Raw genomic sequence first — 17,823 nt, forward strand, 5'->3', positions numbered from 1 at the left:
GATTCCGTTGAGTGATGGTCTGGAATTATGTCCTGGTTCGGATTCCGTTGAGTGATGGTTCAGAATTGTATATTGGTTTGGGTTCCGTTGAGTGATGGTCCGGAATCCCTCCTACTCTACTGCACGATTCTGTTGAGTGATGGTCTGGAATCGTATCCTGGTTTGGATTCCATTAAGTGATGGTCCAGAATCCCTCCTACTTCACTCCACGATTTCGTTGAGTGATGGTCCGAAATTCCTCTTACTTGATGTTTTGGTTCCATTGAATGGTCTGAAGCCTGATGTTGATGGATTTCGTTGAGTGATCCGAAATCGCATCATTTGACTTGTTGGTTCATTAGATTCAAGTTCAGCTTTAGAGTTGTAGACTTCAGCCGAACTGTGTTACACTAGCCCTGCATTTTGGTGTATTGTGTTTTATTGATGATGTGAATGTGGAATTATGTTGATTGTGATTATGGGCACTATGAGTAGATTTGTTGATCCATATAGCTAGAAAATATGATTGTGCTTCATCGTTGTTCTTTGAAATATTGCATGATATGCATTGTAGTATATTGCTGAGATATAGCAATTTATGTGATGAATATTTGAGTGTAGTGAAATAATGAACTACGAATGACTTGATCCCTATTTAGGGTACGTAGGCAGTCTAACGAGGATGTTAGATGCAACCATAAAGTCTACGAAGAAATATTGCGCAGTTGGATCTTAAGTTGTGTTTTGCCATTACCCGGTGGCGGGGTATGTTAGAGATACAGGTATTTGGTGACGTCACGTGTTGATCTTGGACGTATGTTGAGATCGGAGCATGACAAGTAGGAGTCTCCATCACTTGTCTTTTCAATGGTAAGCACGTGGCTTGTATTTTGGTTGAGAAGGCTTCAATTTGTCTTTGGGCTCGGTGCTGGGCTTCAGCCAAGTCCCCTTTTAGTTGGCATCCTTGGGCTTTCCTTCATTTAAATCCAATGTTCAAATATTAACCCAAACAATAATATTACACTTTTTACGTTAGTCAATGCTTCAAAGTGGTTTTACCAGGAATAAAACAACAAAAATGAATTCATGAGAGTTTGATTACTAAACAACTTACCGATGACAAATTACTTTTAGACTAGTCTTATTTCTCTAAGTTACTCCAATTTGATGTTGAATAGCCTAAATTAGTATTTACATTATTTTTGTTAGTAGGGTATTAAGCCCTAATTTGGTATTGAGGTGATTTTGAAAAAAAAATAGCTATAAAAAAAAGTTGGGAGCTTTTTTATGTTTGGTAAACATTCAACTTCAGCTTTTTTTCACAGTTTTGGATGAAAAAAAACCAAAAACACAAAGCTGCAAAACCCAGCTTTGAAAAACCAGTTTTTTTTTTCACATCTGTTTTACATAAAAATTTATCAAACACTATAATACTGTTTTTTTTTTTTCAAAAGCATTTTTACAAAAAAGTTTACCAAACACTCTGCTGCTTTATTTCACAGCTGCTTATTCTCACAGCACAGCAGAAGCAGTTTTTTTTAAAGTACAGCAATATCAAACCAGCCCTAAGATGAAGTCTCTTGAAACTTATCACTAGAGCATCTCAAATGGGAAAACACAAATTTGAGACGTGAAAGTCATAATTACATCCCATTTTATATTCTTGGTAAATGTGAAAGAAAAATTTACTTTAATAGGAGAGATGTAAATATGAAATCTCATTTACATTTGGATAATTTACATTCCTCTATTAGAAGAATATTGTTGCATTGGTTCAAAGCCTGTTAAACCTTAAGTAGGTGTGAAGCAAAATACCCGCACCTTAGCTTAAATGTCTAGATGCTTAACGTTTACTTAACATGATAAGTATCAAGGAAATGGAGAACAAAAGAAAGAGTACCGGATCAACTAGCTCCCTTGTCGATCTGCCACATGATTTTCATGTATTAAATTACGGGTTTTAAAGGAAATTCCACATTCTATATATGTAAGATAACATAGCAAAAGTTGGGGATTGAAACAATATGCTTCCACTGCTAATGTATTGCGTTCCTACTGCACTCACTAACTAGTATTTTGTTATTAAAAAGGGGAATTTAAAAACCCGCTAATATTTCATGCATTAATCCACTCATCTCCCTGGATAAAATTCTGCAGAGAATACGCATTAACATGCTCGGGTGGGATCTTGCTGCTCCAGGTCACTCTCTGGGACAAATCAGAACCCGCACCCGAATTCCCGAATTCGCCATAGAAAAGGGTTTTCAAAGCAAAATCTCCACTCCAAGGCATCCACCCTTGTGGTGTTAGAAGAGCTTCCATATTACAGTTTATAAACACCGTCCTCGAGTACTCCTTCCACGGCCTCCCCAAGAAGTTTTTGTGCACTTTGGGCTTGCTCCGATATAACTTCATGTACTCTTCCGTGCCGTTGATCAAGCAGTTTTGAAATACAAAACCCGTTGACTGCGCAGGGTCTGTTCTTCCTTGGGCTGTGACTGCATTGTTTTCGCCTTTCTCGGGGTTGAGTTGTCTAGGACGGACAAGGATGGTGCAGTCTTGGAAGATGGAAGCTGAGTTACCAAAGATGAAATCAACATTGCCTTGTATGGTGCACGACTTGTAGAATTGGCGGTTGCCGTGAGCATAGAGAGTGTCCTGATTGCCGATGAATTCGCAGTTCTCGATTACAGATAGATCACTGTCAGATCTGAAAGCAACTGCTTGGTGAGCATCGGGACCTGCGGTGTTCTGGATTGTGAGACCACTAGCCATGAACCCATCACCGTTAACTCCTGTGATGTATGAGATAATCAAACAATCAGCATCTGAGTAAAGATGCAATCAAGGAGTACACAAGAAAACTCGACGAACAAATGATGCTTTCATAATATGTTGTTCCTTGCATTGTCATCCCAATATATGGCCCATTTGTGGAAAGTACAAAAGTAATGGCCGGATTTGTGGAAAATGTCAGCAACGATAGAAAACATATGCAGCTGCGAAGGCTAATTGCAACTTAAACCGGAAGGATTCAGGGCTGTGCACACTAATGGTCAAGACGATTCCATGAAGATAAAGACGTTCCTCGGCAATACCATCACAACTCCAGGAGTCGTGCACAAAATACGACAAGTACTGCGGTCCTCAGCTAAATTCTGGAAATCTTCGTACCATAGACTATGCCTCTCAAATTATTCTAATTCCCTATGCCTCTCCATCCATCCTGACGAATAACGCTACCCACATCACATTTACTAACAAATAATGTTTACATGTATCACATTTACTAACGACATTGTGTTATGCATCGGGTCTCACATGTGAGAACGACGCAAAAAATATGGTCGCAGTTGGACAACAAGCAACCCACTAGAACTACGAAAAGCTACCAACTACGCCTACTTCCCTATACTCTACGAATACATTCCAATCGCGTGCAATCATGGACCGCACCAAAATAATGTGCTCCAGCATGTCACCACCCACCCATCCTCTGCCATTACGTGGGTGCGGGGTCACACCATAAGAGTGTGATCCAGCACGTACTGCATTTTCAACTTACCAAATATGACGTCATATTTTAAAAATCTTAAAACTAAAACTGACCTAGAATTTTATTTTATTTTTTTTCAAACATACGATACCACAGTTCAAAATTGAACTTAACGATAATCGAACGTATGACATTTCATTTATAAATAAAAAGAATTATCACTAGATGACGGCAGATGAAAAAAAATTAAAATCAAATCAAAATACAAAAAGTGATACGTATTGCGTAGTAAACATACCGACGGTGGCAGTGTTGTAGGTGGAAATTCCGGGCTGGCCCACATTTAATGAGCCGGTAATGACGGTTTTGCCTATCCCGTCACCCAAGAACACCACGTTCCGCTTCTCTAAGGGCACCCCTACGGTCTCCTCGTACACCCCCGCCTTTATCCCAATCACGAACCTCTTATCTCCCGCGTTATCCGGCGCGGCATTCACAGCCTCCTGCACCGTCTTGTAATCGCACGAATTCTCCTTGCACACCGTCACGTCCGCCTTTAAACCTGACGGAATCCCGCCCCGAAATCCCTGGTCGGACCCTCCGCCCGAGACCCGCTCCCAGAACCCGTCCCGCTCCGTTTTCGGCGGGCCCCACGACTTTGTTTCGTTTCCGAAGTTGTCGTACGACGCGATCATGCTGAGCGCGTTGCTGGATTTGCCGATCAGCGAGTCGAGAAACGACATCGTCTCGTTCACCATGTGGGTGTCGTTTGCGTACTTGAGAGCCGACCAGCAGTCGTACTGGTAGAGCAACGCGGCGCTCATGGAGGCACGTGCGTTCTTAACGCGACCACGTGACAATCCATCGGTGGCTGAGCGAAATTCGGTAGTGGGAGTTGCCAAGGACGTCCAGGCAGTTTTTCGCGGCGGTGGAGCGGTTTATGTTCCCTGCGGACGAGTCCAGGATGGTGTGGACCATGCCCTGCGCCGTTTTGAGGCCATCGTCGGCGACCTGGACGGCGAAATGGATGGTCTCGAGAGGGGTGGCATTTGGGTCAGTGAGGACCTTGCCCAGGGAAGCTTGGCACGCTTCGGGGAAGCGCGTGGCCTTGCATGACTAGCTGGATCTGGGGATGAGGGGAGATAGAGTGACCGGGAGGACGGTGGCGGGAAGCGGAGGATAGAGAGAGGAAGAGAGTGAGGGAGAGGAGAGAAAGGAAGAGGAGGGAGGCCATGAGGAGAATGAGGATTAGGGATTTGGGTCTGGAGGAGCAGCATGGTGGTGGGTTTATAAATTTGGTGGGTTTTCTGTGCAAATTGAAGGTCATTGAATGATTGGGGTGCGGAATTAATTGGTCATATTTGGAATTCGGAAAGTAATCCGACGTCGCGATTTGATTTTTGTGGATTCTAATTGGTTCGAATTTAGGAAATTAGGAGTCACGAGGGAAAGGGGAAAGTCACGGGCGGGGGATATTTGGAGGAATTCAGACTGATTGTTTGGGTGCTGTCTGTCTGTGTCTGTCACGGATTCACAGATTGTAGTGGGAGCAAAAACGAGAGCAGCAAAACCGCAAAGGATCCAGTAATTGCTGCGCAGTTATCCAAGTCAGATATGATCTGAGAGGATGTGTTGAGGGTGTCAGTGTAAAACTGTGTGTCCAACTGAAAAGTAAAGGGGGAAAACGACAGACAGACGGACAGACATATCCAGGAATGTAAATGACTTATTCTAATAAATTATGTTATTCAGTAAACACAGATTAACTCTTGATCTTTGGTATCTTTTCTGATTCGAAGCATAACTAGTTTCTAAGGATTCCTTATTGTCTTAGGATTCAACCACTCACCCTCATCTAGATAAAACCATTTTTCAATAGGACCCAGCCAAATTCCACTAGGCCAGGCCCTTGGTGGGGAATATTCATGATATCTCTTATTGGACTGAGGCCAAACATGGCTCACCCCAAAAATGTCATTTTGGGTCCAAACAACAACAAAGACATGCATAAACAATTTAAAAGTATATCAGCTATAGAAGTCTCACGCATATGCGGTCCAATATCCAAATAGAAAGGGTGTTGAGTTCCCCTCCATGCGTCTTAGGTTTGAAACTTTCCCTCTCTCTCCAGCTTGTCAACATCTACAAGTACTTGACGAAAGTAACTAAGTATAATTTGTACCAAAAATAAAAATACAATTGATTATACGTACGTCTCAATAGCATGAACTATGGTTTTTTTACGAACTTACTCCACACTATAATAGAGAATGAAATACATAACTCTGAAAAAACAAGCATATGCCTAATTCCATCTAATGGATTGTTAATGTTGCCACGTTTTTCTTCAATGTACTACTTATCACCGGCGTTTCGAATGTGTTCTTCTTGCTTTTTCCCGATGTTCTTCTCTCCGGGGTTTCAAATGTGTTCCTGCAGACTTTTTCCGATGCAGTACTACCTGTCTCCGGCGTTTTGCATGTGACGTTGCTTCTTCCTTCCAACACAGGAATCTCTGTGACGTGGTTGAGATAGAAAGGTCTAACATAATTCTGGTAAATATATGTCGACCCGCTGAAGCGTGGGCAGACCAACCAAAAATACATAATCAGCTTAACATATGACTAGATTGGGATGAACTCGATGACTTTGGAAAAGGTGAGCTCAAACGTTGTGATCATAGAATACAGAATCCAGTAAGTAAGCCATTGTCGATCGTCGAAATATTAGACATGGTCTCGAGTGCCCTGATAGACGCATATAGTGGATAAACAATAGAAACCACAGGCATTGCAAGAACGTCAAAGTTATGAACAAGCACCTTGATAATGTCTATTACCATCTCCGATTTCTTTCGTCTCTCGCTAGTCACTCCTCTCTTTGTGATAAATCCTCTGCCAGATTAATGAAAGGAAATTCTCCGGTCGGACGCTTAATTAGTAGTTTTATGAATGATCTATATTTTAGGGATGAAGAGGCAGCTTTATATATATTGGTGTTACTTGTGTGAGTTTTGGGTGTAAAATAATGGGATTCATGTAGACAACTGGAAAATTATAAGGCAATAAGGGAATGTTATGTAGAGAGGTGGGACTTGTGAGCGTTTTCAGCTCCTTTATGCATCTATGCAAAACCATCAGATTAGCCTTTCAAAAAGATTTCTACGGTCAAAGGGTATGATCCTGGTTTCCTGTTGTTTTAGATCGAATTCCTGTTTGCTTATTTTCCCTTTTCCTTTTGGAAAAATTTATTAGAACTCCACTTTCCGTACAACATTTTTTTTAAATAGCAAAAGTACCCTTGAGATAAACTCCAAAGTGATTTTGTAAATATGAAAACTACTCTTGAGATAAACTCCAAGTAATTTTGTAAAAATAGATGGTACAAATCTTTGAAATTCGATGTGGGGTCATACAACTAATTTCTATTTTTTTCCCTTTATATAAATAGTCTGATGATAACTATACTCTCATTCATAATTTTTATTTTGGGAAAGTATTTGAAATGTCATATGAACTTATACATTCTATTTTAATTTGTAATATAAACTAAAAATTTAAGTGTTTTGTCATATCAATTTTCTGAAATTATTAATCTGTCATTTCACTAACTCTGATAAGTTTTACATTCAAAATAAATAATTGGCAATGCACATGACTTATGTTCAAGGTTTATTTCGAACTTTTGAGACATTTTCGCAAGGTTTTTTATTTATTTATTTATTCTTATACATAGATATATATTATGTGGGGGAATACATAGGTTCATGACTTTTAACCTCTTTTTCACAAGTTCTCTACTTTTTCTTAGTACGAACCCAACACTTTTGGTTGGTAAAAAAAACATGCGAGTTTCAAAAACTTATTGTCAGCAACCATAAAAGACATTTGCTCACTAACATGAATTTTAACTAATTGTAAGCTTTGACAATTCAACACAGTCATTCGTATCTATTAAAAAAGGAGTTGAAATGTTCGAAATAACTTCAAAATTTTCAGAAAAATCTTGACAGGGAGCAGGGAATTGATATGTCCAAATTAACCTTAAAAACAAGTCATGGGCAAGTCACATAACTTTTAGATAGAAAACTTAACATAATTAGAGTAATGTAGCAAAATAATACTTTCAAAAAAACGATAGGACAAATTACTTAAAATTTTAGTTCATATAAGAAATTGAAAATAATGCATAAGTTCATACGACATTCAAAACATCCCTCTTTATTTTCTAGTTTTTGTGATTATGCAAATGGCAGAATGACGATTTTATGCAATGGGAGTCATTATACAAACCGTATAATTAGTATTTTTATATAAAAGAATAAGAAACTATAATCTTTCAACCACATATTCTATGCAGAAGGATAAATGACATGACATCTCGTGGCATGCAAGTTCACGGATACAAATCCTACGTCTAAAATTCAAAGGTTGGTTTGCAAAAAAATTTTACTATTAAAACTGAAAAAGGGTCAACCCGAATCAATTAGGACGGGTTGCTCGGGTTGCCACCGTACACACAAGGAAGAGCTTCTCATTTAAGCAGACATCAAATTTAAAGTCCAACTTATCTCACAAATATTACAAATTCAGGATGCCAAAAACATTTCTTATACAAAACCCACACAAGGTATCGGGAAAGTCTTGGCACCACGAGTCCAAATCACGAATACAAATTCACCCACCAATAACTTGTCTAGCTATAATGCGCTTTACCCCTGTATGATTCATGAACATGACATTGACTCTGTATCGCCCTGTCTATTTTCGGGGAGTTCAAGTCCTTCTGAGAAGATGAACTTGTTGGTCGCTCCAAAGATGTTTGCTGTCTGTAAAATTACAGTTTGACAAGCCGTTGACATTGGCGAGACAGACACTGGAAGACATGGCGTACACTTTGGAATAAATTCCTTCTTATCGAAGGTTGGAGCAAAGAGTGATAGCACAGCCCGACAAAATATGAACCTAAAGGAAGAAACAAAAATTATACACATTAACATGTTTCACACACAGGGAACACAAGGAACGCTGCCTAGAACATAACAATTCTAGCAAATTATCGGCAAATTAAAGGTCAACCCATTTGAGAGCATCTAATAATATAAAGCGCTGACAATTGTTAATTTCAGCAAACTTTCAAAGACATGAATACGCAAACATTTGTGTACGGGTTGAAGAAATAAAACTAAGGGTTTATCACCAATGGTCCCTGAGCTATGTGAAACACATCAAATGGGTACCTGAACTTACAAAATCAATAAATATCATCCCTACACTTTGGTACACATCAATGTGGTACTTCCATGAAATGTTTTTTTAAATTTATCACGTGCAGCGCACATGACCTCTGTTTAAGGGGTATATTTGGTATAATCAGTTCTCTCCTACCACTGTCTGCCACCACCTTACCACTGTGTTTCCCTTCCACCCTATCTCTGTTCATGAAAACCTAAGTATTCCTTTATTTTCTCAAATAATTGCAGCCACAGAAGATTCAGGACTGTCCTTTGCATTAGAATGAACTGTAGGAGAGTTCTATTTTCACATACAAATACTATATATTACATTAAATTAACTAGGAAAGGAATTCGATGGTGTTCTGACTGGTGATAAGAAGAACTGTAGAGTATTAGTTTCACCAAAATGCCCCTCAAACAGGAGAATGACTTACATGGAACACGTTCACTGCCACGTGGTGTCCCTTGTCTAATAATGTATTGCCATGTGCAAGTTTTCCTCCACATGGCAATGTATTACTGGATCAGGATGCCACGTGGAAGTGAACCCATTCAATGTAAGTTGCTCTCCTCAAACAGAGGTCATGTGCGCTGCAAATGACTAGTATTTAACTGAAAATCTAATGGAAAGGATCACAATGATGTGTGGTAACGAAGTATAGGGATGATTGACTGATATTTAAGTAAAGGGGCTAAATTTATGAGTTTTGAATGCTTTAGGGACCATTGATGATAAAAACCAAAAACAAAAAATCAAGAATGTCCAGTTGCAAAATGGCAACTGCCCACCAGGACACCTTGCCAGAGAGATACTTGCAGACTTGTAGTTTAGTATCCAATCAGTGGAAAGTCCTTCAAATAAAAAGTCCATTAGACCAATGAGTTTTAGGCGTCCCTCGTATGTTAACTAAAACTAGATCTATGAGCGCTATATTAACCAAAACCCTAAACACTAACATTCAAGATGGAGTCGGATTGGAACTTATGTACCCTCAACTTTTCAAATCTTAAACTCAAATACATTTAAAGAATAGCTTATGCTGAAGTTGAAATTTTGTGCATGACAAACTTGTTGCGGTGAGCTCGGAAAAGACCTTTCAGTCCTGCCTGAGCTCGAATAAGTCTACCCAGCCCAGTCGAACCTATTTGACACTTCACATCAATTATCCGAACGCCCAAGGACAATGAAATAACAAATTTAAACCTTCCATGTAAACAGGTTAAGCATTTAAGCTCAAATACACCTCTTTATGGGTGCCTTGACCAACAAAACTTGTGACTGAGATTTTGAACATTAAATCCTCTAGCATTGTGCATATAGCAAGAAAGAACATGTACCACAAAACATTTCTGTCAAAATATGTGCCAGTTTCAAGTTTAATCAAAAGTGCATCCTCGTGCAGAAATCATGATGCATTTATTCACACTAAAATATTTCTTGTAAGAGCAGTCGAAGCTGACTATTGATAAAAATAATACTGAAATAAAAGAGAACACTAGAGACTGTAGGCCTACACATTGTAAACTACTCCATAAGAACAAAGGTTAAATAGAGGAGTACCTCAAAAGGAGTCGCCTTAGGAAGGGGTCACTCAAAATCTGTGCCCAAACAGGATCAATAGTGTCCAATGTCACCAAAGTAGACCCCCATTCACTTAACGAACTGGAAAGAAGCTTCTCTGCCTTGTCAAATGTTTCCTGAATTCGTTCCACAAAAGTTAGGAGAAAACTAAATAACCAATCTTATTAAGAAGAGACCAAGTGTCAACATTATACGCACCATGTCAATGTCAGAACCTGAAATACCAAGCAGTAAACAGAAAGCCTGCACTGGAGCTGTGAGGAAAATAGTGAATAGGCTTCCACTTGACTGACGAGAGGAACCGAGAGTAGTGTGATATGAGGAGCTAGAAGATAGGAGCATTGCAGCGGTCTCTCCTTTTTGTACTCCGTTGATAGCCTGAGTACATTTAATCATTAATGAGATCTGTATTGATGAAATTTAATGGAAAAGAGAAAGAGATGAACATAGGGCCCGCTCATTAAGCTACCATATAAATAATACTGCACAGTGGGGAGACAGATTGGGAGGGGGTTGAGGTTATTAAGTTTTGATAGTGACAACTATATCCTCCATTTTGCTTCAGGATGGAAATCTGATTATGAAGTAGCTACCAAAGACAGAGTACTCAAACTTCAATCATTTCGTGAACTATAAGAACTGGCCACTTCTAGCCTCTAGGGATGATCAGTACATTCAATGAATCCATATGGAATATTCAAGAAGTAAATAAGGGGATAACTAGGAACTTGCATCAATGCAGTGTGATACAAATTATGATGAGCTAGAAATATTTATATATTTGATAGTACAGATTAAATACATACTTTTTCAAATACATAAACTTCTTTACAGGCAAAAACGTTATTGGAAATGCATTCCAATTCTCATACACAAATCTAAAAATTTAGGAAAGATATCCCACTACAAAATAGAGTTAATATACTTGCCTCAAAAGCTTCACTGCTGTCACAGTCAATAACTAAAACAAGTGGTCTTCGTGTAAATGGAACCAAGTCACTCGGATAAATGTTATTCACTCCTGAAATAGAGATTTTGTATGATATCAGTTTATCATGGAAGTTATGCAAAAACAAAGAAATGAAATACAGAAATATGACCAGATCAAAGGTTTAAATACACCAGTCACATTGATCAAATCATCAAATAATAACCCGGAAATCCATTAATCAATTATATATCAGATAAGCATGGCATGTGAGTAACAACAATTATAGTTGTAGACCTTCTAGGCTTCTACAGTGAATAATTACAAATCCAATTCAAGTGTAAACTTATTAAACTTCTTACTCAACCTGCCCTACACCCCTTGAACCACAGTATACTCGGAATAGATATAACCTTATACTTTATTATTATTTCCGGTACTGGAGATAATATTCCAAGTACATGGCCACGTAATTTGGACCAAGGCACCTCCTAAACAAGAATGCATCATTAGCTTTTATTTAATGCCCCACTACAACCCCATCTTGCAAGAACTCACACAAAGAGAAGAAAGAATGACAAACCACAGATTTTGACAAAAACACTTTGCAAAAATTTCTTCAGTTATTTTAGTTTTTTTTTTTTTTTTTTTTCCTGCTAGGTCAACTTTTGAGGGCAAAAATCCAAATCTGTGCCCAACACTTATAATTGGGAGTAAACAAACAAGCTAAGAACTTACCTCCGTTTCTATGGCTACCAAACTGTAAACAGCCCGCCTGAGAGCTTGAACCATCTCCTTTACCTTGTCCACGAGAAGGGTTTATCCTATCAGACGAATAGGCCAAGGTAGAAGGGGACGTTGCATCAGAGTACATTCCAGCACCTGCTGGGGACAAAATATTATGTCTTTTAAATGAACCAATTTAATGATGTTAAAGGAATGTTGATTTTACACAACACAAACAAAAAAACCCAAGGGCTAAGATTTAAAACTAAATTTTCACACCTGAAGCTGACAGATATATCAAAACAACTCCATCAGGGGGAAGCTCCTCACAAACTGTGGCCAAAACCTGACAGTCATGCAAACAATATAGGAATTTTATTACAAAGGCAGTTCCTTACAAAAATAATAGTGTTGAAGCCGTCTTGCAGAGAGGATGGCAGGATTCAGATACAAGGAGCATTAACTATCGCAAAAAGGAAAAGATGATGGTAAGATTTCATATTTCATCCAAACCATTCTCTATGTGTTTACCGAACAAAATCATATGCTCAATCGAAATCACTCATGGTTCTAGAAACTGATATGTGGTACTAGTAACTGATAACTATACGTGGTAATTATTAGCTTGCTCAACGATAGGTGCTATGATCCATAGAAATATATCCTAGGTGGAGTGTCACAGCACTTGCTAAGTGTTTGAAATAAAAGGGTTAAGAGCTCTGACACAACTTTGACACAATCAAACAAATCTGTGTCCTATACAAGCATGGGTTCATGCAGATGTAACATAATCAAGAAGGAGATGATACATCACAGATGCATAGCAGGATGATAGCTGCTCAAATCAAGGATAAAACAAGCACATACTTTTCTGTAATTTGCACGGGCAAGAAGGTCCAACCTCCCAATGTTTACAAGAGCATGATTGTGTCGGTCACTAGTCTTTGAATTAATTCTAATAGTTTAGGAAAACAAGGATTTTGCTTGGCTTTCCATATAAACTGGTTATCTAAGTTTAAACTTAAAGAGATACTATCTTTAAGCATTTAGGTAGTTGATAATTGAACATAAATGTGCATGACAAAACAATATTTCAACCTCATCATCGATCTATACTTTTGTGATATCAATAAACCCAAAATGTACTACAGCCTAGAAGCCAATATAACAAAACACTGAATAGAGAAACAGGCAACAGATCAGTAAATTATTACCCATTATACTCACTGCTAGAAAATGTGTAACAGACGGACGGTATAAGACAGCCTTTCTTGGATTAGGTGGCAGAGTAGGATCGGCAATATCTTGAGAGTAATTAATGCGGCTGGATGCCGGTGCCCCATTCTGACCATTTTTAGCCCCACTAGACTGGTAAAATGAGCCACTAGGTTCCCACTCCAGACACTGAAGCATCCTAAAAGTGTCAAGAGTAAGCTCTGAAAACTTTACCTAATTGAGATTTAAACATAGAGAAAACAGAAAATATCAGAAATGATTCCATTTATCATATTCATAAGGCATCAAAAAAATGTAATTGAGAACCTTGACAACATTTGCGCATTGGAAAATGAACAAAAGTGAGAACCTATTCCAGTAAACATAATTGCAGTTTCAGGAAATCTCAGATTTCACACATTGGAAAGCTGTTCTTATCTGCATTTCATGGTTATTATTTTTTTTTTTCAGAAAAACAATTTTCTTCAAATTTAAGATGAAAGTTACAACACGTAAGACAAGGTATCCCTTAGAGATCATTCATCCCAACTACATCTAAAACTGAAACTCAATAAAAATAAATCAAAATAGCTAAAAAAGAACTACATTGTCCACACAAAATGGCCTTTTTTCTTGTTGTTAGCTAGAGCTTTTTGTACACTGGCTATTGTTTATTTAGTGACAGAACATGTCTACAAGCAGTGTGATTGTTTTGACTTATACACATATGGTTTCATATTCCAAGCGAAAAAAGAAGTGAAGGAAAAACCTCAACACCTAACCTCATTATGATGGTAGCTGCTCAGTATAGCATCTCGCAGTCTCAAGGACCTCTTTGCAACTGCTGTGGAAACATGTGGTAGGGAATCAGGATGACAGTCTAGAACAATACTGTATCTCAAAGGCCTGATATTCATAAAAGCTGTGTCAGCTTTCAAAAATCTAACTATTTCCTGAATCACCAGCTTCCATTCTTTAAAATCAGTTTCCTGGAAACAAAGATCATTGAAATGTCACTATTATTAAACCTATCTGCAAGAACAAAGATGCTTAAACTTCCTACTTCTATACATGAATTTAAGGAGGAGAAAAAGCAGAGTTATGCCTTAATATATTAAATGAAACGAAACAGAGAGTGACTGACAGTCTTAGACCTCAGTTAACCGCGCAAATCTTCCAAGAGCAATAAAGCATTACCCAAAAAACTCTTATGATTCTACAACCGAAGCTACAGAGCATGGGAACTTCATAAAACCACACCTAGTCAATGTCATTCCATTATACTTAACTACTGCACAGCCTTTTAAAACTTTGCCTTTGTCCATGTTCGTATTCTCAATCACTGCATGGTTGTTATACATATCATATATACATTATACATATATACACACACTAGGTTATTATATATTACATTGTAATTTTTCTTTACTTTCATTTTCGCTCAATTTCTTTCGTTGTGTAAACTTATACTAATTCTCGATAATTTCTAGTCATTTCCACTGCAATTAAAATAAGTATGTAGTATAAACACACACACACACTTTCTATTTTCCATTCTAAAAATGAAACGAGAGCACATATGTCAAGTGAATGTTGTTCACAAGTAAATCAAGAAATCAAAGCACCCTAATAAAAAAAACAAATCACAAACCTGGAAGGTCCTCTTGCACTCATCAACCAAGACTCTGAGCTGATTGAGCAGCTGCTGCACCATCTCTCGCCGATTCAAGAGCAAGCACACCATTAAAAACCTCGAAACAAACCGGAGCTGCTTGTTGGCCAAGCTCAGGTCCTGAAACATGCCCTCCTTGAAGTACTCTCTGCTGAGAATCGCCTCGTAGAATATGTACGCTTCGGAGAGGTAGCTTGCCTCGCTGGTCCTCATGTACTGCCCCAAGTAGAGCTGCGCAATTCGCGACGCGATCTCGCCAATCTCCGATCGCCGGAGACCGGACTCCACAAGTTTCTGGCGATTTTCTTGCTGAAATTTCCATAGCTGCGTGTACACCTTGAAGACCTTGTAGAAATACGCGTCGTACTCGTGCCTGAACAGAATTCAAAAAACAAGATTAAGGAATACTTGTTGGGAAATTAGGGTTTAGGATGAAGAAATCGAGGAGATTGAAGGACCTGTTGCGGTGGTAATAGGGGAGCTCTCTGATTTTGGAGAATTTCTTGTCGGCTTTGTGGAGGAGAGACCAGTAGATTTCGCTAACTGGGATGTTAGGGTTTTGCTGTGCTTGCATTGTCGTTTTGGGTTGGGGATGGTGTCGTTTTGGGTTGGTGGTGGTGGACTGCAAGTGGGAGTCGGCTGAGGTGGGCGGGGGAGGGAGGAGGGAGTAATGGAAAGATTTTGTTGTTGTTTTTGGTCGGAGAGTAGTAGAAAGATTGGAGCTGGGCTTTTATGTTTCTGGACAATTTGGGCCAGGAAACTGTCAGGCACACTCTGTTTTGTTTTTTGTTTTTTATGTATATCATGGAATGGAATTCATGATTGAACTGGACAGAGCTAGAAATTTCTTTTATTGAAGGGCAATTCTGAAAACTAATTAACAAAACCTTATTAAGGTTTGACTTTATACTAATTTGGTAATGGGGATGGTTTCAAATCATAATTTCAATGTTACAAATATCAGTGTCGTTAATACATAAGAGGCAAGAGAGGGGTTTTTTCTGTTTGAATGATGGAACAAGAGCACATGTGATCATATTATTATTATTTTTTTTATGAAGAAGAAGCAGTAGGAACGATGCTAGTGCAGATATTTTCTTCAAATATATTAAGTGTATATATACCTATAGTATGTAGCTTAACAACGAATTACTTAAGTGTTGAGTGAGGGGCATCAATATCCAGTGGGCCTTTATGGGCTCCATCTATATGGTTGGATATTCATATTTTCTAAATATACTCGACATCTATAATTTATTGGTTGTAAATCAAAGTTCCTTGTGGCTTCTCGACACAATTTGTGTTGACATACAGTGTTTGGTAATACATTTTTTATCTTTTATGTTTCAGTTTTATTTTTCCAATAACTATTATTGTACTATATATTAAAATAGAAAATGTTGATAATAACCTTGTGTTATTTTGTTGTTTTCCCTTCTTTATTATGTGAATGATATCTCATCAGGAGATGCTGAAATGTTTCTGTGAATTTTCCCGACTTTTGAAATGGATGGATAACCGTGATTGCCACTCGTTATCTCTCTTTTAAAAGAAAATATGTGATATAATTCAATTTCTTTTGTAGGAATTAGGATGTGTGACTACGATACAAGTGTTTAATTGATTCCTTCTAGTCATTTTTTATTCATTCATGTATACTTTCTGCATAAGGATTATGACTTACTAGTCAAACCATCTCATATTTGGGAATCCTTTCTCTGCCGCCCAACCCCATTTGGTGCTAGGAGAGACAGAGAGAGATGTAAAGAGGAACCCCGGGGAGAGAGAAAAGTGTCCGATCTTGATACGACACCAAGAGAGACTGGAAAATAGAGAAAATGGGAGGCATGGCTAGAGCCTAGAGGTGAAGACTGGTGAAATTTCCATAGTTTGATTTTTGTCTCCTTTAGTATCGTTGTAATAACAAGAACATGCTATTATCTTGTTAATCCATTATTAGTCTAACGCGACAAGGCCAAAACAGAAACTGATTATACCTTATGACATCTGTTCGGATTTAGAAAGTTGGGATGAAGGCGAGGCCGTCTCCAGTCAAGGGCATTTGGTCAATATTTGCCCCAAAATTAAACAAAACCGTTTCTAACCAAAGATATTTGTAAATTGGTGTGTTTTGGGGGCTCAAATCAGCCCCTAAAAGGGCTAAAAAATGACGGCCCCAGACATTTAAGCATTTCTTTTTTGTGGAGCCCATCATTTGATTGTATAGTAAAGAAATATTTGAGTATACTAAAACGTAATAAAAATATAAAGGGTCTAAAATTTAGTCTTCAATGATTGAAGACGGAAAAAATTAACATGATGAATTATATTTTTGATGGCCGAAAATTAACATGATAAATTATATTTTTGATGGCTGAAATTGTGGCCAGGACTTTTCCTTCATGGTTGGAGAGGGCCTGAGGCCCCCTAATAGTACTATTCAAATTATTAACTATTTGGAATTTTAAATTAGAGCTACATTTTAACTTTTTTTTTTTGGGCCGGGTAGGATTTTAAGCCTATTTAGACGACACAAAATTGGAAAGGCACACCATTGGGTGATGTTGCGTTGATGTGGATTTTTATGCTATTTTGGGGATTGCAGAAGGGAGAGAGAAGGGTAAAGTTCCCATCTCAATGCACGGAAATCTTTATCTTTCGCTTTTCTGTTTTAGGTCAAAATTCAAAAGTAATTTATATGCAACAACTTCATTCTCACTCTCACGTAACATCTTTATAGATGAACCCAATGAGGGTTCATTGGGTGCAGATGCCCTCAGTTCAAGCAATTTGATGTTAAGCTACATATTGCATATATATACTACACTTGTTATATCTAAAGAAAATGTATGTGCTTAATATCAAGCATACGTTCATATTACTTCATTTAAAAAATTGTATGATCACAAGTACTCTTGTTCCATCATATAAACAAAAAAAGTCTCTCTCATGCCTCTCATGTATTAGCTACACTGAAATTTTGTAACAT

The 17,823-nt window shown here is 38.1% G+C and overlaps 2 protein-coding genes across 3 annotated transcripts; both read right to left on the reverse strand.

Annotated features, from left to right (window-relative positions):
- Positions 1 to 1,937: 1,937 nt before the first annotated feature.
- LOC103935180 (probable pectinesterase/pectinesterase inhibitor 51) lies at positions 1,938 to 5,035 on the reverse strand. The gene is given in 4 exon segments (XM_009344937.3): positions 1,938 to 2,774; positions 3,774 to 4,353; positions 4,355 to 4,591; positions 4,593 to 5,035. Coding segments are annotated over 4 exon segments (1,707 nt in total). The 5' UTR covers positions 4,803 to 5,035; the 3' UTR covers positions 1,938 to 2,094.
- Positions 5,036 to 8,005: 2,970 nt separating this feature from the next.
- On the reverse strand, positions 8,006 to 15,546 carry LOC103962802 (protein SCAI). Of its 2 annotated transcripts, none has more exons than XM_009375572.3 (10): positions 15,293 to 15,546; positions 14,814 to 15,207; positions 13,945 to 14,151; positions 13,175 to 13,396; positions 12,227 to 12,293; positions 11,960 to 12,106; positions 11,223 to 11,314; positions 10,492 to 10,671; positions 10,273 to 10,409; positions 8,006 to 8,439 (listed from the first exon to the last, which is right to left on the reverse strand). In XM_009375572.3, exons 1-10 carry the CDS (start codon positions 15,406 to 15,408, stop codon positions 8,202 to 8,204), a joined length of 1,800 nt encoding a protein of 599 aa, XP_009373847.2. In that variant the 5' UTR covers positions 15,409 to 15,546; the 3' UTR covers positions 8,006 to 8,201. The 2 variants fall into 2 exon arrangements, with proteins under 2 accessions (XP_009373847.2, XP_009373848.2); XM_009375573.3 differs by having other exon boundaries at positions 11,960 to 12,103; positions 15,293 to 15,542.
- Positions 15,547 to 17,823: the final 2,277 nt, after the last annotated feature.

This window comes from the organism of the source record quoted next, unplaced genomic scaffold (assembly GCF_019419815.1).
Source record: "Pyrus x bretschneideri cultivar Hongxiangsu unplaced genomic scaffold, Pyrus_bretschneideri_v1 Contig35, whole genome shotgun sequence".
In the NCBI taxonomy this organism is placed as follows: domain Eukaryota; kingdom Viridiplantae; phylum Streptophyta; class Magnoliopsida; order Rosales; family Rosaceae; genus Pyrus; species Pyrus x bretschneideri.